Source organism: Bos taurus, chromosome 19 (genome assembly GCF_002263795.3).
Source record: "Bos taurus isolate L1 Dominette 01449 registration number 42190680 breed Hereford chromosome 19, ARS-UCD2.0, whole genome shotgun sequence".
Taxonomy (NCBI): domain Eukaryota; kingdom Metazoa; phylum Chordata; class Mammalia; order Artiodactyla; family Bovidae; genus Bos; species Bos taurus.
Genome location: NC_037346.1, coordinates 7,931,476 through 7,956,642, shown reverse-complemented (window position 1 = coordinate 7,956,642; position 25,167 = coordinate 7,931,476). Strand labels below are relative to the sequence as shown.

The 25,167-nt window shown below is 53.8% G+C and overlaps 1 protein-coding gene across 3 annotated transcripts in view; it reads right to left on the bottom strand.

The window, feature by feature from the left end:
* The window catches only part of AKAP1 (A-kinase anchoring protein 1), a 36,380-nt gene extending 11,582 nt beyond the window's left edge, over positions 1-24,798 (bottom strand). The window contains exons 1-4 of one of the 3 annotated variants that reach the window (XM_010815724.4): positions 24,675-24,798; positions 23,033-23,161; positions 2,698-4,255; positions 364-497 (exon numbers count right to left, since the gene is read on the bottom strand). In XM_010815724.4, coding sequence (XP_010814026.1) covers positions 364-497; positions 2,698-4,231 — 1,668 coding nt within the window. In that variant the 5' untranslated portion in view covers positions 4,232-4,255; positions 23,033-23,161; positions 24,675-24,798. Of the gene's footprint in view, positions 1-363; positions 498-2,697; positions 4,256-13,449; positions 13,657-23,032; positions 23,162-24,674 lie in introns of those variants that run through there. The other 2 variants (XM_005219948.5, XM_024980596.2) reach the window with 2 other exon arrangements.
* Positions 24,799-25,167: the final 369 nt, after the last annotated feature.

Sequence of the window (25,167 nt, the reverse complement as noted above, 5' to 3'; positions counted from 1 at the left end):
CTGTGCTCAATTATAAAATACAGTCTGCGTTGGAGAGCGTGAGGAGAGCGTGCTGAGGGGACTCCTGGCCAGCCCCTGTCCTCAGCCTCGCTTTGCTAGCATCTCCAAACTGATCTGAGCCCTGCACGCCCAGAAGAGCCCTGAGGAGGGGAGGAGCTGGGGAGTGTGAGAACGCCGCCCCCAAGGGCAGCTGGAGGGACTCCGTGCTGCCGGAGCTCTCCAGACTCCAGGCAAAGCGGAGCATTCCCACCCCTTCAGCCTCCGGCTCCCTGGGGGCTTCTCCTGGTTTAGGTCCCCCCTTGGCCCCCTCTCCCAAGCCCGCTGACCTGGGACCCGGGGTCTCTTAGCGCTCACAGCCCTTACCTTTGGCACCTCGATCTCCCAGATGATCAGGTCGACCTTCTTGGGATTGGAGCCTGCCTGGGCATTCTGGAAATCGTCAGGCTTCCTGAAGCCACAGCAGCTGTCCACCGAGTCCATGCTGTTCCCGTCTGAGCCTGCAGGGGAGGAAGCAGCACGCACAGACACGGGCCCAGAGCAGTTAATAACGTACAACTTCCAAACTGGCACTCCCAGGAGGCCCCCGCCCCACGCCCCCTCCTCAGGCTTGGCAGGTGACTGTCAACTCGCAGTCTAGAAGGCTCAGAACAGCCCCAATGAAAGGCGGACTGGGGGTGTAGATACACCTAATTTTAGCCTGTCACTTACAGCCCCACTTGCTGAACTGGCAGCCGCGCCCAGCACAGCTGCTGGAGCAGAGACAAGTGGTGAACTGGGAAGAAACTGATGTTGGCTCAGCAAGGGGAGTCCATGGGGTGGGGGAGGGGACAGGCCAGCAGGTCCCCAAGGTCTCGGCGGCCTGCGCCTGGTGTAGGTCTCGGTGGAGCCCAATTGGTCACAGCTGGTCTACACACAACCAAGCAGCTCCTCCGATGAAGGGTCCCTGGGCCCCAAGGCCCCAGGCCGGGGCACTCACGCAGGGGCCTTCAGCCGATCAGAACTACAGAGTCCCCACTTGCCCTTATCCCGGTCAGGGCCGGGAAGAGTGGGCGACGGGAGGAGGCCCCCTCCCTCTGCTGAGGCCTGACTCGCGCACCGCTGAAGGCTCTCAGGGCTCCCGATGGGTCTTCGGTCCCAAGAGGACACCCACATTCGGGGTCTGCCAGGGGGCCCACAACCCAGACAAGGGGTCAGACGGCTTCAGAAAGTGGCTCTGGCTGAAATATGGAAGACTCGACTGCCAGAAACAGATCACTCCTGAGAGGCTACTAACTAGGTTATTTTCCACATGGTTTCTCTAAGCCCTGGACATAATCCCCTACCAAGCGATCCCGGCCCTGCCTAGACAGAGGCAGGCACTCCTCCCAGCTACGACGAGGCGCCTCCCTCGACACTAGGGCCTTCACGCTGGGAAAACCACCCTTCTGGAGAGAGGTCTGCTTAGCCTACCTGGCCGATGCGGGCTCGGCTCGTACCCGGCCCCCAGCTGCTGCCCGACCAAGCAGGATGGGCCTCCACCCTGATGACACTTAGAGGGGGCTCAGACCACACCGCAACTCCCGGCAGCCCCCACCTGCTGTGCCCAGGGCCCACCACCCCTCCTCTGAGGCCTAGACTCATCCCAGCAGCCGCCACTGCCAAACTGGGGTCCACTTCCGTCCATTTTCAGATGTTTTAGAATGACTTTAAGAAAGTAACTTGGCACCCCTGAAGCCGGGTGCCCCTTCTGGCCCCTGACTTCTCCACACGGGTGGCCGGCAGCACTGTTTCCCATCGCAGGCACACAAAACAGCAGTGTCTTCGTCACTAACAGCGCCTTACAGGCGACAACACGCGGTGCCACAAGACGCTGCTGAGAGCAGTAAAGCTCCCCAGAGGAGCCCCGGCCTTCCTGGGGCTCAGATGATGGGAGCACCTCCAGGACAAGCAGGCTGCAGACCCGCAGAGGAACCCGCGGCCTCTTCCGTGAGATAAGTGCAAATACCCCAGGGAAGCTGCAAAACCAGGGTCAGGAGCTGCTGACCTGTAAGTGAGCGGTCTGAACTGTCTACGCTGGGGTCAGCACTCGAAAAACCCATTGGACACTTCATTACCAAAGTGCCCCTTTCCCGGGGGTGGAACTGCAGCTGCACAGAAAGGAAATGGCTGAGGTTCTCTGCGAAGGAATAGGTGACAGCAACAGGCAGGAGGCGCGAGCCTCCCGCAAGGATTCGAGGCTGTGGCCATTCTCTGGGCACTTACCCCGAAAGAGCTTCTGGAGAAGGAAAGCAGGTGAAGACATGGGAACAAGCACGTTATTAAAAGGAAATAAATCATTGAAAAAGCTCACCCGTTCTTGGTACTCAAGCGGATTAAAGCTAAAGGGGCCTCTCCGTCTTTACAAAAGCTATTAGGAAGTTAGTGTGTACACTTAAGTTACTGGGTGAACCCAACTTGAGCTGGTTCCTTCAGAAGGGCTGGGGAGGGTCCCCGGCTGCAGAACCAAGTTACAGCTCCCATGGCTTTGGGGTTCAGGGCAGCGTTCACTTCTCAGTTGCCCCCCCAGCTCTCTCCTGTACCCCGATTTCTGCAAGAAGCTGGGACACAGTGTAGAAGAGCATCGTGACTACAGAAGCAGCAGAGGCAGGCCAGCCACCTTTCCCAACTGAATGAGGGGAGACACCCCGCTCCTCTCGGGGACACCCCAGGCCCGCCTACCTCCCGAATGGTCTGCTTCCGCGTCCACGGTCCATCCGTCCTCAGTCCCCAAGTCTGACAGCTCCCCCTTCAGCACCCCATTGCTGACGGGCACAGTACTTTCGGGCAGCGGTGGGGTGGCGGCCTCGCCCCTGGGGCTGGGGGAGGTCTCCAGACAACAGTCTTCAAGCCCCGAGGTGCTGGCGGAATCTGAGCACTGCCCAGAGGCCGCGCCACAGGGGACAGCCTGGCCGCCGTCAGACACGCAGGGGACATGGGTGGTCTCTTCCCCGGTGCCGCCTGCCTCGTCCAGCAACTCGCGGAGGGGGGCAGCCGGCAGAGGGCAGGGGGCCAGGGAGATGTGGTGTGCAGAGTTCTTTGGCTTCCTGTCCTTGGTGGGGCTGGACAGAGGGCTGCTCAGGCAGCTCACGTAGGTCTTTGGCGCTGGCAGGTCCCCTGCCGGAGGCTCTGTGGAGGGGAGGGCCGTGTCCCTCAGACCCGGGGCCGCCTCTACCGCAGTCAGGGTAGGCTCCGAGGCCTCCAGGCCCAGGGGGGTTTTCTGGCTGGCGGGGGCACAGCTCTCCTCCTTCAGCCCTTGGGGCTGGGTGGCTGAGGCCTGATACACCCGGCCTGCAATCCTGCCCATGGTGGTGGCCAGCACCTCCTCGGTGGCCTCCAGGATCACTTTGGAGATGATCTGGAAGGCAGCCTGCTCGATCTTCTCGCTTCTGTCCCAAGTCTCCTCCCCACCCTGCTCCTGGGGAAAGGCTCCATCCCAGGCTCGGCCCGCCAGGCCCCGCGGCGCCAGCGTCTCCTCCTCGGGTGCCGCCTCCACCACGGCCTCCTCCAGCAGGCGGCCCGGGTCCTTCTCTCCCGCTCCGGCCGCCCGGCTGCTCTGTAACTCTAACTCGGGGGCTGGCTCCCAGGCCGCCGGCCCTTCCTCCAGCACATTCTCTCCCAGCACCGCGTCCCCCGTGCCTTCGGCGCCCCCTGTCTCCCGGGCCTTCTCTTCAGGGGCCGGCTTTTCCGCGGGGGCTGCAGGCTGACCCTGGCGGCCCCGTCCCCCCGGCCGTCCCAGCACGGCCTCTCGCTTACACACCTCGACTGCCTCGTGGGGGAACGGAAGGCCCTTGGGGGCTGGCAGGGGACACTCTAGAGGGACAGCCTTGGCTTCGTCGCCCGCGAGGGTGAGCTCCACCTCCTTGCGCGCTCCCGGGCGGAGTCTCGTGTCCGCGGGGTTCGGAAGGCTGCCCGAGGACTCGGACCTCCGGCAGGCCGGGTGTGCCCGCAACAGGGCCGCCGGCTCCGGCGAGGGCCTGCCACCACCGCACAGCTCCCTCTCAGGCGGTGGGCTGGCTGCTCCAGGCCGCGAATCTTCCACTGGGAGCACCTCCTGGGCCTCAGGGCCGGCCCGCAGCGCCACCGCACCGGCCTCCGCTGCTCTGTCGTGGCTGTCGAGGGGCTCTTTTTTACGGGAGAAAAACCACCACCAGCCGAGGAGCGCCAGCACTCCAGGCAGGGCCAGGGGGAAGAGTGAACGGAACTGGATCGTCATCCTGGAGGCGTGGAGTAATTACACCTGCGGGAAGAGGAGAGCAAGGGGGAGCCGTGAGAGCCGGCGAGGGCTCCTGATGGGATTCACTGCCCAGGAAGGCCAGCCGCGCCCCTGGCCCCTGGAAGGCGCAGCCCTCCCTCTGGGCACACCCCGGCCAGTGACCCACGCGGTGGGGTGGGGGGGGCACGCACTGCCCCTGGCCTGCTGCCCGCTCATCCAGGCACACTCCCCTGAAACACACTGAGCCGGCTCCCGAAACCAAGTCCTTTCCTGCGTCACTTCTTGATGCCCAATTCTCCCTAGGTTCCTCCACAAGGGACTAGCTGTGTTTAGTGTTTTCATTCTCTCAACTCCCAGAACACTTCTATTCAGGTGATATTGCAGCACTTTTAAATACCCATGGAAATCCGTGTGGACACGTCCCCTCAAAATCATCCCCCAAATCATCAGCCAAGGAAACAGTAGTTATGCCACAATTAAGTCAGAACAAAGGACAAGTGAGATTTTTCAAGGGATGGGGGGTGCCCCAAGGCGAGGGACCAGCAACACACAGGGCTGTGGAAATCGAGTGGTTTGAGAGTCAAGCTGTTCAGCGGGTTCAGTGAGGCTCTTGCATCCACTGCAGAGGCTGCGCTTTTTTCTGCAGTAAATAGAGAACCAGCTTTGGTTTGCAAGGAACACACACTCCCAAACTGTGCTTCTAGCTTATTACAGGAGCATGTCAAATGAAAGGAAGCTGAGTACCTGGTCCGTCAGATCCAGGCAAAGAGGACTAAGAGCCCAGAAGAGGCAGTAGACAAGAGACGGAAATGGCTTTCTCCACCTGTGAGGCGGGGACACACTGTAAGGAATGGCTGGCTAAGGTCAGCTGAGACATACATGAAGTGCTGGTAAAGCAGGGTTAGCTCTCATGAGAGGCATGTGACGGACGTGTTCTAGAACACACACTTGCATGCACTGCCTCCCTACCAGCAAAATTTATTTTGTCTGCAAAAATGACAAGAATCCTTAAAACGAAAAATCCTCCACTGTTACGGTGAATTATCCCTAATGTGGTCTGTGCGTGGTAGTGGACGTAAGTGATGCTTTAACGATTCTTTAACTGTTAAACTTGCACTAGTTTAACTTGGCTTCCCCTGTGACTCAGCAGTTAAGAATCCACCTGAAACGCAGGAGATGTGGGTTCACAATCCTTGGGACAGGAAGATGGCCTAGAGAAGGAAATGGCAGCCCACTCCAGTATTCTTGCGTGGGAAGTCCCAAGGACAAAGGAGCGGGCGGGCTACAGTCCACGGGGTTACAGAGAGACAGACACAACTTAGTGACTAAACAACTACTAGTTGAATTTATTTACATGAGTGCACTCTGGAAATACCAGAGCGTACTCTTGTTTCCTAGGTGGTTTTAATGTTCAGCCAAGGCAAAAGAAAGTTCAACCACTGCGAAAACAGGCCTGGAAACTTTGCTTCTCGAAGCATAGTCTATGGACCAGAAGCACTGAGCGTCACCTGAGAACCTGCTGCCCACCCCGGGCCCACTGAATCGCACGCTGCCATTTAACAGGACCACCAAGGTTCCCCCAGCACATGGCGGCTGGGGAAGGCCCAGGGAGGAGTGTTCTGCTCCAAAGTGAAGGCGTTGGGGGCAGTCATTTCCAGAAACTCCCTTGTTTGTAAAGAGAAACCTTCTTGCTAATATTCAAAGATGAAGCAATGGGACTGGAAAATACAAAAGCAAAGCTAAGCAATGGCCGGGGCTCAGAAGACTGTACTAATCCATTCAGGCAGAAAGCTTCAAAGATGCTACCCTGGAGCTTCAGATTCAAACACAACCTCACTAGATGCTTTCCCGTGCATTGTTTAATCCTCAACTACCTGGTTTGGAATACCTATTACCATCCTAAAGGTTAAAATACCTCAAGGGGCTGAACTTGGGTCTCACTTCAGTTCGGTTCAGTCGCTCAGTCATGTCTGACTCTTTGCGACCCCATGAATCGCAGCACGCCAGGCCTCCCTGTCCATCACCAACTCCCGGAGTTCACCCAAACTCATGTCCATGGAGTCGGTGCTGTCATCCAACCATCTCATCCTCTGTCGTCCCCTCTTCCTCCTGCCCCCAATCCCTCCCAGCATCAGAGTCTTTTCCAACGAGTCAACTCTTCACATGAGGTGGCCAAAGTACTGGAGTTTCAGCTTTAGCATCATTTCTTCCAAAAAACACCCAGGGCTGATCTCCTTTAGAATGGACTGGTTGGATCTCCTTGCAGTCCAAGAGACTCTCAAGAGTCTTCTCCAACACCACAGTTCAAAAGCATTAATTCTTCGGCGCTCAGCTTTCTTCACAGTCCAACTTTCACATCCATACATGACCACTGGAAAAACCATAGCCTTGACTAGATGGACCTTTGTTGGCAAACTAATGTCTCTGCTTTTCAATATGCTATCTATGTTGGTCATAAGTTTCCTTCCAAGGAGTAAGCGTCTTTTAATTTCATGACTGCAATCACCATGTGCAGTGTTTGGAGCCCAGAAAAATAAAGTCTGACACTGTTTCCACTGTTTCCCCATCTCTTTCCCATGAAGTGATGGGACCGGATGCCATGATCTTCGTTTTCTGAATGTTGGGCTTTAAGCCAACTTTTTCACTCTCCTCTTTCACTTTCATCAAGAGGCTTTTTAGTTCCTCTTCCCTTTCTGCCATAAGGGTTGGTGTCATCTGCATATCTGAGGTTACTGATATTTCTCCTGGCAATCTTGATTCCAGCCTGTGCTTCTTCCAGCCCAGCATTTCTCATGATGTACTCTGCATATGAGTTAAATAAGCAGGGTGACAATATACAGCCTTGACGTACTCCTTTTGCTATCTGGAACCAGTCCGTTGTTCCATGTCCAGTTCTAACTGTTGCTTCCTGACCTGCATATAGGTTTCTCAAGAGGCAGGTCAGGTGGTCTGGTATTCCCATCTCTTAAAGAATTTTCCACAGTTTATTGTGATCCACACAGTCAAAGGCTTTGGCATAGTCAATAAAGCAGAAATAGATATTTTTCTGGAACTCTCTTGCTTTTTCCATGATCCAGCGGATGTTGGCAATTTGATCTCTGGTTCCTCTGCCTTTTCTAAAACCAGCTTGAACATCTGACAGAATATGGTCCACTGGAGAAGGCAATGGCAAACCACTTCAGTATTCTTGCCTTGAGAACCCCATGAACAGTATGAAAAGGCAAAATGATAGGATACTGAAAGAGGAACTCCCCAGGTCAGTAGATGCCCAATATGCTACTGGAGATCAATGGAGAAATAACTCCAGAAAGAATGAAAGGATGGAGCCAAAGAAAAACAATACCCAGTTGTGGATGTGACTGGTGATAGAAGCAAGGTCCGATGCTGTAAAGAGCAATATTGCACAGGAACCTGGAATGTTAGGTCCATGAATCAAGGCAATTTGGAAGCGGTCAAACAGGAGATGGCAAGAGTGAACGTCGACATTCTAGGAATCAGTGAACTAAAATGAATTTAACTCAGATGACCATATAATGGCAGGCAGGAATTCCTTAGAAGAAATGGAGTAGCCATCATGGTCAACAAAAGAGTCTGAAATGCAGTACTTGGATGCAATCTCAAAAATGACAGAATGATCTCTGTTTGTTTCCAAGGCAAACCATTCAATATCATAGTAATCCAAGTCTATGCCCCAACCAGTAACGCTGAAGAAGCTGAAGTTGAACGGTTCTATGAAGACCTGCAAGATCTTTTGGAACTAACACCCAAAAAAGATGTCCTTTTCATTATAGGAGACTGGAATGCAAAAGTAGGAAGTCAAGAAATACCTGGAGTAACAGGCAAATTTGGCCTTGGAATACGGAATGAAGCAGGGCAAAGGCTAATAGAGTTTTGCCAAGAGATCGCACTGGTCATAGCAAACACCCTCTTCCAACAACACAAGAGAAGATTCTACACGTGGACATCACCAGATGGTCAACACTGAAATCAGATTGATTATATTCTTTGCAGCCAAAGATGGAGAAGCTCTATACAATCAGCAAAAACAAGACTGGGAGCTGACTGTGGCTCAGATCATGAGCTCCTTATTGCCAAATTCAGACTTAAATTGAAGAAAGTAGGGAAAACCACTAGACCATTCAGGTATGACCTAAATCAAATCCCTTATGATTATACAGTGGAAGTGAGAAATAGATTTAAGGGACTAGATCTGATAGATAGAGTGCCTGATGAATTATGGACTCAGGTTCGTGACATTGTACAGGAGTCAGGGATCAAAACCATCCCCATGGAAAAGAACCTGGGTCTACTCCACATTAAATCCAGAACCCAAGGGTGTGTGCAAACAAGGCATTGTACAGAGCAAGGAAAGAAGTTTGTACTTCTCTTAAAACTTAATGATCCTATCCTATGATGCCCAAATCCCACACCCATAATCTTTCCTTTAAAAAAAGAAAAACACAGGCAGACATCTCTATGTATTAAGAATGTTCACTGGGAACTCAGGGTTGTTGGGGGGGAAGGGTGGGAGGAAGGGATAGTTAGGGAGTTTGGGATCGACATATACACACTGCTCCATTTTAAACGGATAACCAACAAGGCCCTACTGTATAGCACATAGAATTCTGCTCAATGTTATATGGCAGCCTGGATGGGAGGGGCGTTTGGGAGAGAATGGATACATGTATATGAATGGTGGAGACTCCTCACAGTTGTTCAACTGAAACTATTACACTGCTTGTAAATCATCTATACTCCAATATAAAATAAAAAGTTATAAAAAAAGAACATTCATTGGGGTATCATTTGAAGCAAAACTCAGAGGAATGACTGCTAAATGTACTGCAGAACCTATGCATATACCAGTTTTGCAGAAGGAAGCTGATCTCATGTACTGACATGGGAAAACTGCCGTGATACAGAAAACAAAAGCTGTAGACCAGTGTGCATTTGTGATTATGTTCACATAATCTCAAGGAAAAACTGGGAAAGATCCGCGTCAGGCCTCTTGGTTGTGGAAAGGGGGAGGTTTGTACATTGATCTCGCAAATCTTCCCAGACCTGTCTATTTATTTATCCTTATCTGTAAATAGAGATAGTCTTCTTTCTTTCAGGAAGAGAATTTAAAATTTTTTTAACAGAGATTCTCCACCTTGGCTGCCTGTTGGTATCATTTGGGAACCTTTAAAACCCCAAGGTGGCACCCAGATCAATTAAATCAGAATCTCAGGCTGAGACTTGGGCGTCAGGTTTTGATTCCACCTGAAATCAACCCAGGTGATTTCAAAGTGCAGTCAAGTTGGGGAATCACTGTTCCATAACAACCTGCGCACACCCCAGAAAAGGTGAGATTAAGGAGAATTGCTTTGTGTTTAATGTCTTTCACATAAAAAATTTAAAAAATGAAATTTGAGAAAGAAAACAGGTTGGGGGGAAGGGGGCACTCAGGATAAGGCAGTCCGTCCCTGGCCTGATATCAGATCAAGTCCCACCCAAGAGATCACACGCAACAGGAAGTGGGGCTGGGGTATGAACCCAGGTTTTCTTCTCATCAGCAAATTCCTATTCTACTTCTTCACTAATTCGGCAATCCCAGAGTTTATAGCTGTGATTCCCATCGTATTCTAGCCATTCTCTACTCTCAGGTAAGAGATTAAATGGAATGGGATGGAGAGGAAGAAAAAGAATCCTACGTCTTAACAACCCAGAGTGGGCAATCTCCTCACGTTACATACCAGGGGCCCAACTTTTACAGTCTTAAAAATCAGGGTGTAAGTGGGGAGCTGCTATCCAAGATACAAACTGCTTCTCAAAACAGCTGGGAGAACCCGCTCCCCACTCGCTTGGAACTAAACTTGATGGCAGGGGTCTGCTCTCCCGCAGGCCCCGCCCCACTCCCGGATCAGATCTGTGCTACCCTGAGGCAGAGGTCAGACACAGACCCCTGTCGAGCTTCGGTCCTGCACCCAGGACACACACACCGCAACCTGCCCCATGCCAGGCCTCCCCTGCCGCCTCCCCGTTCTGCTCCCTTCCTAGTGTAGACTGGGGCCACGACACCTGCCACCTGCCCACCTCACCCTCCAGCCCAGTTCGGTCCGCACACACTGAGGCCCAAGCTCCCAGCAAGAGTCACCACCTATAGCCTCACCCAGCCCAATAGGCCACTCAGTTAACGACAGCTCAGGAAACACTTTCTACATTGCCAAGCTGGACCAATACCCAAAAGGGCCTCAGAGAAGGCGGGAAACGCTGCTCCTGTGAAGCAACGTCACCCTCCCCACAGGACCCGGGATGTCCCAGCGGAGCCCCAGCGCCCACCACTCACCCGGGCCCTCAAGCTGAGGAGCCACAGCTTCCGTGTGAGCAGCAGCACCTGGCCCTGCACTGCCCCGTCTCCCGCAGGAACTGCTCCCGGCTCCTGAGTTCAGAGCGAGCAGATCCCCAGACGGGAGTGGGGCGCAGAGCAGCAAGGGCACTGGGACCAGGGCCAGAAGCCCCCGGACCAGCAGCCACTCCACCCAAAGGCAACGCGTTCAGGAGGCGAGTGGATTTCACCAAGGGCACGGCGGCCTGGGAGCACCTCATAGGGAGCCCCACTTCCCACCAGTCAAGAACTGCCCCTCACTTCCTTGGCTCTTCAGTCTGGAAGGGTCCTACCTGAGCTAATGTCACTTGGATAGACTTGTGAATCAGTGAGGTGCCGATTTTCCCTGCTTCACAAGGTCTGACAGACCTGGACAGGTGGTGTAGGAAGCGCCCACCTCTCCTGAACACAGACCACAGACACACACACAGACACACACAGATACATACACACTCTGCAGCCTCCGTCAGCCCACTGCTACCTTCCTTCTCTGGGCACAGAATCACGAGTTGCTCTCTTGGCCCTGGTTCTGTGCATGTGTGACTTGTTGTTTTAACCTGAACCTTTGAAGATACAAGTGGCATTTAGCACCATAGGTCTAGCAGCCTTCACACTCACTCACTGGGAAGGCAGGTTCCTTCCCTAGGGCCTACTACCCGGAAGGCCAAGGACACTGCCTCCCGTTCTCGCAGAAGAATGCAGAAGGGACCTTAACACTGGTGGGGAGGACGGCCTGGCTATTTTGAATCTGGTGGAACTGAATAGCTGCCTGTTTATTTTTAGCAGGTCCATTTGCTGGGGAATAGATGCAGGCTGGCTGGCTTCCCAGTGGTCACACAGCCCAAGGCTGGCACGTGCGTGCCACAGCCCCACAAGACTGCAGCATTCACCTGGACTCCCCAGGATCTACGGAGAAGGCAATGGCACCCCACTCCAGTACTCCTGCCTGGACAATCCTGTGGATGGAGGAGCCTAGTAGGCTGCGGTTCATGAGGTCGGACACAACTGAGCGCCTTCACTTTCACTTTTCACTTTCATGCATTGGAGAAGGAAATGGCAACCCACTCCAGTGTTCTTGCCTGGAGAATCCCAGGGAAGGCGGAGCCTGGTGGGCTGCCGTCTATGGGGTCGCGCAGAGTCAGACACAAGTGAAGAGACTTAGCAGCAGCAGCCCCAGGATTTAAAGAGAGTTCTTCCTTCTCCCAGAGGCACCTGCAGCTTCTCAGAAGAGCTTGCTGCTGCTGCTGCTAAGTCACTTCAGTGGTGTCCGACCCCATGCGACCCCATAGCTGGCAGCCCACCAGGCTCCTCTGTCGCTGGGATTCTCCAGGCAAGAATACCGGAGTGGGTTGTCATTTCCTTCTCCAATGCATGCATGCATGCTAAGTCTCTTCAGTCGTGTCTGACTCTGTGCGACCTTATGGACAGCAGCCCACCAGACTCCTCCGCCCACAGGATTCTCTAGGCAAGAATACTGGAGTGGGTTGCCATTTCCTTCTCCACAGAAGAGCTTACCCCTGGAGAAATACTGGTCTCACCCCAAGCCTGATGACCAGTTCAGTCACTGCAGTCTAGAGCCTCCTGCTAAGTAAGAAGGCAAATTTCCAGGAGATTTATTAAACAAGAAAACAAGTGTTGGTCCCAGTAACTAAGTCAATTTGGCTGCGGTTATTGTTAGAAAAAGAATGGCATGTGATTCATGACAGGGTGGGCGGGGGAACTGGTCGTAACACAAGAGCCGAGGGAACACCAGGAGGCTCACAAGTCCAGTGTGGGCTTGGGCCTGGATCCACTCCTGTGTTCTGAATGGACTGTCATACACTCTCCAAGTGGAAATTGGAACGTTTCTTCCATTATTCCAGCATGATGTGTTACAGTCCTGGGGTGTTCACCAACAGGGGGCGCAAGACACCCCATCTCTGCGTGTCCAGCACATCAAACTCTTGCTAAGGAGCTTCTCCTCTTAAGGGGTCCCTTCCAAGGACAGGAAATAGCTACATGACCCAGCACTTGCTGCCACCGCCTTCAGAGAACAGCAGGCTGCTGGCTGGGCCAACATCACCCCCACCGACCCGCCCCCCTCACCACCCTCCACCCTGGGAGGAAGGTCACACACAGAGGTCTTTGTATAGGACTACCAGGGTGTCTCTGGATCTGTACAGGACGCATTTACCCAATTCCTCACCAGGCTGAGGTTATGTGCATACATTTAAACCATGCAAATAAAAACTTCCTGTCACCAGAAGCTCACAACGCCAATGGAAGACTCTGGGTGTCTCTCACACACAGAACTGCACCAAGCTGAGCCCACCTTCAGACGTGGCAAAGAGTACTCACCCCAGGAGGCTGTCTCAAAGAAGGCCAGGATCTCCTTAGGTTGTAATGGGGCTAACAACAGAAACTGAGCTTCTGAACCAAGACACAATGGGGAGTGAAGGGGGCAGCAGAGAGGGGAAGAAAGAGTCGGGAGCCAGAGCCAAAAAGCTGGTGGGGGAGGACAAAGGAGTATGACCTCTGCCGTGAGGACGAGGATGGCAGGGAGAAGTTGTGGCAGCTGAGATTCAGCCAAAGCAGAGCAGGTCGCAAGACGCAAAGGCCTGGGCCATCCCTGAGGGGCAACCGAAGGCTAGGACTGGAGGCCACTTCGTCACAAGGGGCTCCTGAGCACTGGAAACGGGACCGGGGCGACAGAGGAACTGAACCTTAAATCTAATGTCAGCTTAAACCCAAACAGCCACGTGCAGCAAGTGGCAGCCTCGCGTCCCGAGCACAGACGCGGTGCTAGAGGGCGTCCTCAAGGGCCCGAAGGAGACACAAGAGCCGGGTCAACGGCGCGATGGCCAGTGCCTACCTTGCCGGGCAGAGTGTGGTCCTGCCCCTGAGGGTGGGGGACGATGGTGCGCTGGGCCGCGGACCCTCAGCAGCATGACTGAGGCCCCGGAATCAGACTGCCGCGGCCATCCTCAGGTGGTTGGTCTCGCCCAGCCCGTGCTCACAGGGTTGTTACCTTCATCCTTAGGGGGCCTGGCTGGGCTGTGACTCGTGTGAGCACCCTAGAGATTCCACACTAGCTCACAGAGAGGGCTGCCTCCACACCCTCCATTGTGACGGCCCAGCGCAGCAGCAGGGCAGCCAGCGCAGCCAGCCCCGCCACACTGCCCACCCTGGTGGGACCCGCAGTCCCATAAGTCACAGGGCACTTCCTGGCTGCCCTCCAGGAGACTGGAGCCTTCTCCCAGTAATGTCTAGGTGAGAGGATCTGCTCAGGGAAGGCTTCTCCTGCTGAAGCAGAAACTTGGGGTCCAGTACCAGAGCTCCAGGTAAGAAGTCAGAAGCAAAACATCCCATCTGGACATGGTTCAAATCAAGATCTCCTCCTCCAGCTCAATTCAAAATTAAACTTCCAGTTTGCAAAACTTCAGAAACCAGAAACCCATGCAAGAAACACCCCAAATCCCCTGACTCCTCCAACTAAACCCACAACCATCTAGCCTCACTCAGCTTCAGGTGATAAAATCAGCATCTCCTACAAAAACCTTCCCACTGCATCCCTGAACGACGATGTCACATCCATCCTGCCCCTCATCCCTGGCTTCTGGCAACCTTCTTGCTTTACCAGTGAATTCTGACAGGTCTCTGAGGACGGTGACAGATCAGGTGCCAGGGTAGTGCTCCCAGGCACATGGAGTTCCCACCCACAACCAGAGAACACAAGACTGCCCCAAAGATATGAAGGTGTGCTTGGACAGCAAGCTCACCCGAAAGCTGTTAAGGACGGCACATGCCTTCAAAAGGAATCAGAAAAGATGCTGAGGAGAGGCAAAAGACGCAAAGAGGGAATACGACACCGACTTCCCAAATGGCAGCCAGTGCAACAGGACTAACTCAGAAATGACCTGAACACATAAGCTAATTTCTACTCAACAAAAAATTCATTGGTGCCAACAAGGTACAAAGTTCAGCGGGGCACAGACATGAACCAGACAGAAACACGGCCTTCTTCCAAGCCTTTCAGTTTCTTTCTTTTTTTTTTTTTTTTAAGCCTTTCAGTTTCTTTGGGGGAAAATTCCCCAGTGACCTCTTCCTAAGTTGGCCTGGTACTGCCACTGACCAAGTGACAGGTTTAGCCCGAGAGTGAATCAAGGGTTCTGGTTGCGGGGGGAGGATCTGGCCACCAGATGTCCCAAATTGGACTGTCCCGGGGTAAGAGAAGACAGGAGCATGAACAGCAGCACTGAGCCAGTCAAGCGGGGCGGGGTGCCCGTTCAGCACGCAGACTTTCGTTCCCGCCACTACCTGGTACCCAAATCTGGATCCGCTCTCATTTCAACTACTCCGAGAGTAAAGCCCGTCTTTTGCGGGCGTGGTATTGATAGAAAGGATCTGAGGGCCTGGCTTTCTCTGCCGTCTTTCCACCAACCCTTCACCTTCAGCCACACAGCCCCAACTCCTGCCTTCAAAGGGGCTTGTCCTTGTGTTCAGAGCAGCTTGCTTCTGGTTGGCTGCCCACCTTCGCACACGTCCTCACCAAGACAAGGGAGTAAAACCAGAAAGGAGAGGAAGGAAGCAACACCAGAGAAGGGGAAGAGGAGGTTCCAGGACGCAGGGGCCCGGGGATGCTGAGCACGCGGTGAGCATGAGAGGAGCTTCCCACCAGTGGACTGCAGTGGCCAAGGCCCAAGGTAGAGCCAGAGGCTGGAGAGAGATTCAAAGAATACCAAGCTAAAGAAACACAGGAAATCAACTAGGGGAAGAGGAGGAAGGGAGAAGACCAGAGAGGAAACTCGGAGAAGCTAGAACTCTGCAGCCATGGCAATATAAATACCACAACCCTGTAACATGACCAAACGCTGAGCTGCCCCTCTACTGAGACAATGAGGGGGAAAATGGAGAGGAGTGGGCCAAGTCCGTATCTTCCAGAGTAGAAAAACAGAACAGACAGCACTTTTTAAAAGGAAGGAAGGAAAAAATAAAGCAGTACACTGCTTAGAAACAGATCCAGCCTTCCTTACCCATGGACGCAGAGCCCAAGGACAGAGCCTACAGGGCCGCGAATGTGCGCGGGTTTGGATCTGCGGAGGTCTGGACCCGACCCCCCAGGAGACCCAGAGGCTGCCCTGCAGAAGTACTCAGGAGGGAGGCCAGCCCCCTCCAGAAGGGGTCAGGACAGGTGGGCGAACACTCTGGGCAAAGGGCTGTTCTTTCAAACCTTAGCAGAGTCAAGTCAAATCCTTCTACAAGCAACCCTATGATAAATTAATACGCTCCTAAATATTAACTACATGTTCTATTACCATACAACTTTTACCTATATGATTAATATGTATCAGTGCTAATCCACCTATGTACAAACTTATACTGTTTATTTTCAAATACTAACTGATAGCAACCTTGCTTCAAGAAACCCCCAACTGCCTCCTGACACACAGCAACAATCAGAAAGAGAACATGCTTACTGAGGGCAAGCTAGCCTCAGGCAGCAGAACCCCTCAGAGCCAGCAGTTTAATAAAGACTAAAGACCCACAGGGAGCCAGGATCCACTGCAGGTGGGGGAGCCCTCAGGAAGCAAAGATGGAGGGAGGGGTAGGGAGTCACGTTTCAGGTAATAAGATAACACTGTAGAGATGTGGGAACCTGTGTAAGAAACCCACAGCCTCTCAACAGAGCACTGAGCCCTGGGCATCCCGTCGTGCAATGGATTAACCACACTCCTGTGCATCCTTATTGTCACCCTGCTTATGTAACTTACATGCAGAGCACATCATGAGAAACGCTGGGCTGGAAGAAGCATAAGCTGGAATCAGGATTGCCGGGAGAAATATCAGATACGTAGATGACACCACCCTTATGGCAGAAAGGGAAGAGGAACTAAAAAGCCTCTTGATGAAAGTGAAAGAGGAGAGTGGAAAAGTTGGCTTAAAGCTCAACATTCAGAAAACTAAGATCATGGCATCTGGTCCCATCACTTCATGGGGAATGGATGGGTAAACAGTGGAAACAGTGTCAAGACTTTATTTTGGGGGCTCCAAAATCACTGCAGATGGTGACTGCAGCCATGAAATAAAAGACGCTTACTCCTTGGAAGGAAAGTTATGACCAACCTAGACAGCATATTAAAAAGCAGAGACATTACTTTGCCAACAAAGGTCCATCTAGTCAAGGTTATGGTTTTTCCAGTGGTCATGTATGGATGTGAGAGTTGGACTGTGAAGAAAGCTGAGCACCAAAGAATTGATGCTTTTGAACTGTGGTGTTGGAGAAGACTCTTGAGAGTCCCTTGGACTGCAAGGAGATCCAACCAGTCTATCCTAAAGAAAATCAGTCTGAACATTCACTGGAAGAACTATGCTGAAACTGCAATCCTTTGGCCACCTGATGTGAAGAGCTGACTCACTGGAAAAGACCCTGATGCTGGGACAGATTGAGGGCAGGAGGAGAAGGGGACGACAGAGGATGAGATGGTTGGATGGCATCACCGACTCAATGGATATGGGTTTGGGTGGATTCAGGGAGTTGGTGATGGACAGGGAGGCCTGGCGTGCTGCAGTCCATGGGGTCCCAAAGAGTCAGACATGACTGGGTGACTGAACTGAACGGCATTCTGAACGGTACCAGCTGGGAGAGCTGAGAAAGTGTTGTGTAGTTTAAACGAGGAGCCCGGGCCGAGGAAAGCCAGGTGAAGCCCGCCCGGGAGAGGAGGAGCTTTAGCTCTAGACAGCATGGTCAGTGAAGATCTCTGCAGAGGTGGCAGCAGCGTGAACGGCAAGGAGCAGCTCTGCCAAGACCTAAGAGGACGGGAAAGGAGGGGGAGAAGTTCCAGCAGGGAGAAGTCAGGCCAGAGTCCTGCGGCAGTCACAAGCCTGGCTGACTCAAGAGCCGGCCAGAAGCAGAGGGCAGGGCAGGACTGCGGGCTGCTGCCCGAGGAGCCGTTCCCAGCACCGCTGGGCAGACGCTGAGCTAAAGCTCATCCAACTCCCTCCGGAGAGGGCGCCCCAAGAGCCACGGGACTGCAGGTTCTTAATAAACAGAAGCTGACTGCAGAATCCATTCCAGGACAGAGCGCCCCTGCGGCTGGTAGCACAGCAGGGACGCTGTGACAAGAGGTTCCCTCAGCAAACTCATCTGCCAGGAAGACCCGGGGGCACACCCCTCATTACCCTTGGGGAACTGGAGCTAAGCTCTTACCCTCAGCCCTTCACACCTTCAAACGTATCTGTCAGAATAAGGGGGCCCAGGCCCCCCCCACAGAGGGGGGCTGGGGACAGAGGGCAGTGACGGACAGAGAGACACAGGCACAGACAGACACACACATATACGCAGCCCCACAGAAGCCCTTGCCACTTCTTTCAATCAGACTTTGCGAAAACAATCTTGCTCTCCAGCCAACATAAACCATAGGCAACAGAGGACCTTATATGGCTCGAAGCTTCCTTAATCAGAAACAGGGAGAGGGGCTGGCAGCTCCGAGTCAGAGGAAAGAAGGAGCGAGGGAGGAGCAGGGTGAGGAAGGAGGGCAATGAGGGACAAAACGTATCCGTCAGCCCCCTTTTTCGTCTCCTTTGGGCCTCAGTGACTCCCCAGGAAGAATTCCCCGTGAACGGCATGAGTTTCCCTTCCCTCGTGGTTTTCTTCTGGCTTAAGCCAGAGGACGCCGGTTTCCAGGCTGCGGTTCTTTAGTGGCCGGTCCTCAGGCTGGGTGACTTCCCATGGAAACAGCACCCAGCCGCTGGGTTGTCCTTCCCCAGGATGGCAGTCCTGACCTACAAGCGTCCGCTCAGAGGGCTGCCTCGGTCACATGCCTGCCTGCTCAGGAGAAAGGGCTGGGTCCCTGCCACAGGTCCCAATAGGGCAGCCCCGGGGACCTCATGAGTGGCCACTCCCACACCCACGGTGGTCTCCAGGGGGTTTTCTCCCCCTTCCTCCCTGATTAAGAGAGGCGGCGGCTTTGGAGCTCGGACCTGCCCCACACACTGAAGCCGCACGCACTGGGCCCTCCTAAAGGGACCACCTGCTAAAAATAGCATGACAGCACATGCTTGGCCGGGCAGGCCGCACCAAAGTCAAAGGACAAAGCGAGGAGGTTATTCTCAGGCCCAGCCCATGCAGCTCCGGGCAAGCCACTCCTTTCTCTTTGGAGAGACAGGAAAGGGGAGGTGAGTGGGGTGGAAATCCACAGGGCGGGGGGTGGGGGTGGAAACCTGTCCTCCAAGCCAAGGCTGGAGGGAAGTGATGGGGGCGGTGGGGCGGCCTCCTCCAACAGGGACCAGGCTGCTCTGGGCTGCAGCCTGCTTGAGGGCCAGGGGACTGTCCCGTGACCCTGTGCAAGGTCTGACAGGCCACACTATTATTAGCCAAGGACTGAGTGACTTCACGACAGCCTTTTCAGCCAGGTGACTGAACTAAGCCATAGAGTCTTCAGAGCAGTTTTCCAGGCCCTAAGGCAGGGCTACCTCACTTAGGAGGCTGTCTGCTCTTAGTCACTGCCATTACTGTGCAGCTTGAAGGCACTGGACGGTTGCATAATTCTGACGATAAAAACACTGGAACTATAAGGGCGTTAAAGATCCTTAACTCCCGTTTCCCGTAAAATAACATTGAAAGAAATGAGATACAAATACCTCCCTCCTAAGGCTGAATGAGGCTGGAATGATCTAACAGTCTGACTCAGTTTGTGGGATAAATAAATTTACGTTTTAAAAGCCTGGTTTCACTTTCTGGATGAGGATGGAGGGGTAACAGGGCAGTTAATAAGAAAGAGCCCCAAAGGGCCTGACCCAGCCCAGCCCTGTGTCCTGGAATCAGCTTCCTTTTCGCAGAGCCTTGGCTTCCATATACACAAAACTAGAAATTCTTAACCTCATAGGGATGAGAGAGAATAAAAAGGGAATAATGTGCAAAAACCCTCCTAAGTTATCAGGTATACAGCAGATGCTCAATAAATGCCTTATAAATCTTCTGTCAGGCTCCAAGAAAAGAGTTCACAGTATATGCCAAAGGCCAGTCTAGCAGGGTTAAAACCAAGCACACCCAGGACTAGATGAGGGGCATATGGAAATAAAGCCTGCTCCCCAGAGCCAGACCCACACCAAGACTTGGGGATCCCCACTGGGAACCAACTCTCCCCAAAGCCTTCGGTAAAGACAGGCTTCCTACCGCTGAAACGGCCTGCCAGGACAGAATGAAAATGACACTCGTCTGTAAGGTGCGCGCAACCTGGCTTAGAAAGGCCCACGCTGGGATCCTGCAAAAGTCACCAGGCCACTGAAGGACCAAATAGCAAGTCTGCTGACATGATGACCAAGGCCAATGAGCACAGGCCTTGGAGAACTAGCGAGGACCTTTACGATGATGAACAGTCTCTCGAGCCAAGATGGCTTTCCAAAGGCTTAGCGTCCGGCCTTTCACTTCTCTCTCCCATCCCCAGACCCCTTGCTACACGCCTCTCTCAAACTGTTTCATGATTGATCACTGCCCTCCAAACTGGCAGACCAGAACTTGCTTCTGAACATGCCATGGAGAGAGTTGATAAATCACTTGTCACCAAAGATGTTCGGTTTGTGGAATATAGAAGACTAAGGCCAAACACGTGATGCTTTACAAGGCGAGACAATGAAGCTCTTAGAGTTGGGCAAAGAACTAAGACCAGAGCTGTCCAACAGAGCTTTCTGTGACGATGAAAACGTTCCTGATCTGCACTGTCCAGTACTGCAGCCTTGGGCCACATGAAGCTATGTGAGCATGTGAAATGTGACTAATGTCACCAAGGAGCTAATAATTAAATTCTCCTTAATGCTTTAAAAAGCTTAAATTTAACTAGCCACCCATAACTAGTAGCTATCTATAGGACAGGCAGCTCTACACCCCCAGCCCTAAGGATGGATTCAGGAAAATAAAGATATAGTAAGAAATAAAAACACTTAATACAGTAGCACCTGAGAGCTAAGTGAACTTCAAATGCACTTAAAACAGTGGATTGACTTTTTTTTTTTTTAGGTCTGGCTAGTACTATCCTCGGAGAAGGCAATGGCACCCCACTCCAGTACTCTTGCCTGGAAAATCCCATGGATGGAGGAGCCTGGTAGGCTGCAGTCCATGGGGTCGCTAAGAGTTGGACAGGACTAAGTGACTTCACTTTCACTTTTCACTTTCATGCATTGGAGAAGGAAATGGCAACTCACTCCAGTGTTCTTGTCTGGAGAATCCCAGGGACGGGGGAGCCTGGTGGGTTGCCGTCTATGGGGTCGCACAGAGTTGGCCACGACCGATGTGACTTAGCAGCAGCAGCAGCAGTACTATCCTGGCATCCCTGGCCCAAACATACCCCACCCTGCAGGCAACTCCACCTACCAGCAGTTGTAAGGGGCAGACTAACTCCAGGGCTCCCAGAAGCACAATCTGAATGCATTTCATACTGACTAACTTTATTTCCCCAGCTGCAGAAACTGAGACCTGCCCGGAACTCCAGCCAGGTTTCAGTCTTGAAAGCTGTAGAGACCTCAACCTCCACCTCACCCTGCCACCCCTAATCAAGACTCCTGTTAGCTAACCCCTCAGGGATGAAACAAGACCTCAGCACTGCTCAGCTTTACTTCCAGAACTTTCCTGGGGCCCTGCTCTGTTCCCAAGTGCATGGGCCTCAGTGAGGACCAGCACTGCCAGATGGCGACAGCAAGTTTAGTATCAACTTCTACAAACTTACCAAACTGAGCTGTGGAAACATTCAGATGGCAAGAACTGAACAGAACAAAGACCACTTAGCAGAACCATACAGGACAGGAAGAGGACACCTAGAAAGGTCCATAAGACTGAAAGCCAGTCCTCAGAATGCTGAACGGCAACACACATTCCTTTTACTGCAACAATCTGCTTAGGAAGCAGCAGACAGAAAAGGTGAAAACCCCATAGACTTGACGACTCCTTGTTCTTCTCACAAAAGCCCTCCAGAGGACCGAGTGTAAGTCCAAACACAAATTTAGTCAGTTTCTCTATCCTTCAATTTGTATTTTTATTTGCCACTGAAACAATCCCGAATGACCTCCAGCTTCACCCTCCTCAACTGTACTCAGAAGTGTGAGGATTAAAGGAACAGGGAGGTGCCTGCTTGTAACTCACCTCGCAGAGTAACTATCAAGGAAAAGCCGTCCCCTAAATTTTAGCTTCTGTCTCCACAAGTGACTTCTCCAGCCACTCTGTCCTACCCAAAGCACTGTCCTTGTTCTGCATTGCCCAAGTTTAAAATTAGGTATGAGGGACAGCAGGTTTGCTCAGTGAGAATGCCACACACAATCGGTAGTTGATGTTAATAATCAAAGGTGAAATCTGTGTGAGGCATTACATCAGAAAGGGATGTAGATGAAAACACATGCCCTAGGAATGAAGGTCTGGGATTAAAATATATCCCACACAGATTAGCAACTCAAATAGTATGAGACGATTTCAACGGACTAAGAGGCCCATAAGGACCAACCTCCTCCCCAGAGGAGATAAACTCCCTAGATAGCAGGGTGAAGGCATTTACTCACATCCAAACTTCCCCACCAGAGCACAACAGTCCACACTGCAGAGAAGACGTCTCATTCAAGACTCACAAGATTAGGAAGGAAGCACTGGGGGAGAATGGGCTGGAAAGCACCAGCTCACCAGGCACGTGGCTTGAGCCAGGAGGCTGGCTGGCAATGTGTAGGAAGCCAATTTTTCCTCCTTCCAACCAAGTTTCCAGGTGAGAGGTTGGGGAATAGAGTCCTTTTATTAATATTCAAGTCACTTAACAGATTCAAGAGAAACAAAGTCAGTCTCAGAGACTCTTGAGAAGGAGGGAAAAAAAAAATAATGTGTGAGTACCCAACATGTGCCAGGCACAGCGCTGCGCCCCACAAATATTATCTCAATTTGTCTTGAGGACGAAAGAAGACTGAAAAACTTAAAACCAGCCTACACCCACAAACGGTGATTTTGACCTGGCCTGGGTTCAACGCCCAAGAATAATCTGCATTACTAGGTAGAATAAACTACTTTAAAATATTGACGCTGAGCAACCTTATTCTGGAGACATATCTCCTTGGCACCTGAGCAGCCACTTCAACTGACATCCTCACCGACACCCTGCAGTGGCCAAGTACTTCCTAGAGACTGCTGGGCGGAAGAGCAGATAATCTAAGAGCTAGACAGCAGACCAGTGTCACCACAGGCTGGGAGGGGATCAGTTTTCTGCGACTTCAGGGGCCATCACCTGACAATATGTGTGACAATAGAGCCTACTGAATTCAGATAGGCACCAAGGCTTCAATGATTTGCATACCTGTAGGATCCAGAGATCCTACTATAGCCCAAGGCCATTCTTCATCTAAATGCACACCCAGGAATTACTACCCAGAACCCATAATACAAGCTCAGAAGTTAGAGGAAAGGTTCAACACAAGTTAAAAAAAGCTACCTCACTTGTCTCCAGTGCTAAGAATGTCTTAAATCATCAGCAGGTGAATCCCTTGAACTTCAAGAACAGAGGAATTTGACAGACGGGCACGTCATGCTCCCCTCTCTTCGCTTCAAAGATGCTCTGTACCTTTAAGAGCAAAGGGGATGGGCAGTGCTAAGAGCTCAAACTTCTAACTAGAATTTAAAAGAAAATTATTTGGAAGGACTTAGTTCCAAGAATGTGGCAGCAAGGTAAGGTTACTAATTCCCAGAATTGACAGCTTTTTGTGAATGGGGTTTCTTGATCAAGAATTTCGACAAAGGAGATGGGGGTATTGGAAAACAAACCAACCAACAAGATATGACTGTACCTAGTGTCCAGCAACCCAGATTAACCTACAGGAGATACATTTAAACACCAGACAGCCTGTACAGGGGAAAGACAGCTAGTTCAACCTCAGGGCTCTGCCCATACACCCGACACGGCTTGAGAGGCCTCCTCTGACACCTGGAGTTGTGTACATAAACCCGGCTGCTGTTAGCGGAGGACGAGAGGGCAAGAAGGCGTCCGCCAACCTCGTCATCTCCGCGGGAAAGGGGGACCGCGAAACGCGCGGTTTTCCCAGCCAGTCGACTGGGCACCACCTGCCACCAACAGCTCCGGTCCTTCTCTGGGCCTCCTCCGGGGGTGGGAAATAGGAGCGACCGTACCCAAGGTGGCACAAAGCAGGAGAGCTGGTGAAAGCTCGCCCCCGAGGCATCCAGACCAAAGCCTGCCCACGCACACTGGGACCTGTGACCCCGAAACCAGCGTGCTCCCCCCGGGCCGCCCCGGGGCGCGAGGTCAGCGGGCGCCCGGGGCGGCACGCCTCCGTCTCCCCGGACACCCTGTAAAGGGGCTGGGAGAGCTTGTCCTCGAGAGACACCAAGCCTTCGATACCAGGACCCTAAACCTCCCTCCTCCCGCAACAGGGTTCCAAGCACAGCGGATCTCCGAGCTCAGCCTCGCGGTCCCGCAGACCGAGACCCCGTGCCCTGAGTTCGCCGCGTGCCGCTCCCAGGGGCTGGGCTGCCCGCTCGGGTGTGCCACCGCCGGGCCTCGGTGCGGCGAAACCCGGGGCACGACGGGAGAGCCCAGAAGTTGGGGGAGCTCTCTGAAGTGACCAGCTCAGCTCCAACCCCGGAGGAGGCGGGGGAAGGGCGCCCGCGGGCCTTCGGACACTCCCGCGCCCTTGTGAGCACCTGGCCCTGCCCGCCGCCGCCGCCTCTCCCGGCGCAGGCCGGGCGCACGCGACCTTTGAAAGCGAAACGCGCGCGAGGCCGGGCGACCTTGGGTGGGACGCACTGGCGTCCGTGCCCCGGAGGGTGTGAGCCGCAGCTCGCGGAAAGTTAAGCCGCGGAGAGGCGTACGGAGCGCCGAGCCCGCGATTCCCGCCCCCCGGGGACGAGGACGCGCGCGGGGAGCCCGCGAGGCTGCCGAGGGCGGCCGTGGCCGGTCACCAGAGGCGCGTCAGGCGGGGCCCGGCGGGGCGCGCGGGCGGTGGGAGGGAGAGGGCCTGCCTGACAGGCGGCGACGGCCCGGCCGCCTCAGCGCCGCCCCGACGGCGCCGCCCCCGGGGCCCCCGCAGGTGCTCCCCGTTTCACCGGCGGCCCCCACTCACCGCTGCTCGGCCACCGTCAGGGTGCAGAGTCCTCGCGCCGCCGCCGCCGCCCCCCGGCCCCCCGGTCCCCGCCTCTACCGCGCGGCCCCTCAGCGCAGCGCTCTGACCGCTCCCCCACGTGCTCGGCCGGGCCAGGGGAACACAGACACATTAAATACCGAGGACGCGCGGCGACGTGCCCGCGGCGCGACGCAGGCCCCGCCCCCCGCCCTCGTGCCCCCACGCCGGCCAGCCACCCCTGCGCGTGCGCGCCGCTCCCGGCCGCGCCAGAGGGGGCGCGGTCTAGAGCGCTTCGCCGCCGCCCGCCGCTCGCCACCGCCCGCCGTCGCCGCCGCCGGGCGCTGCCCGTGCTCTCGCGAGATGAGCTGTCGTCTCGGTGGGGCTCGGGAGACAGGCCGCGCTGGATGCTCTGGGACGCTTCTTGCGCGTTTCCATCGGTGAAGCTCCGAGCTCTGCGCGGCTTCGCCCGCCTCGGCCGCGGACGGTCTCCGGG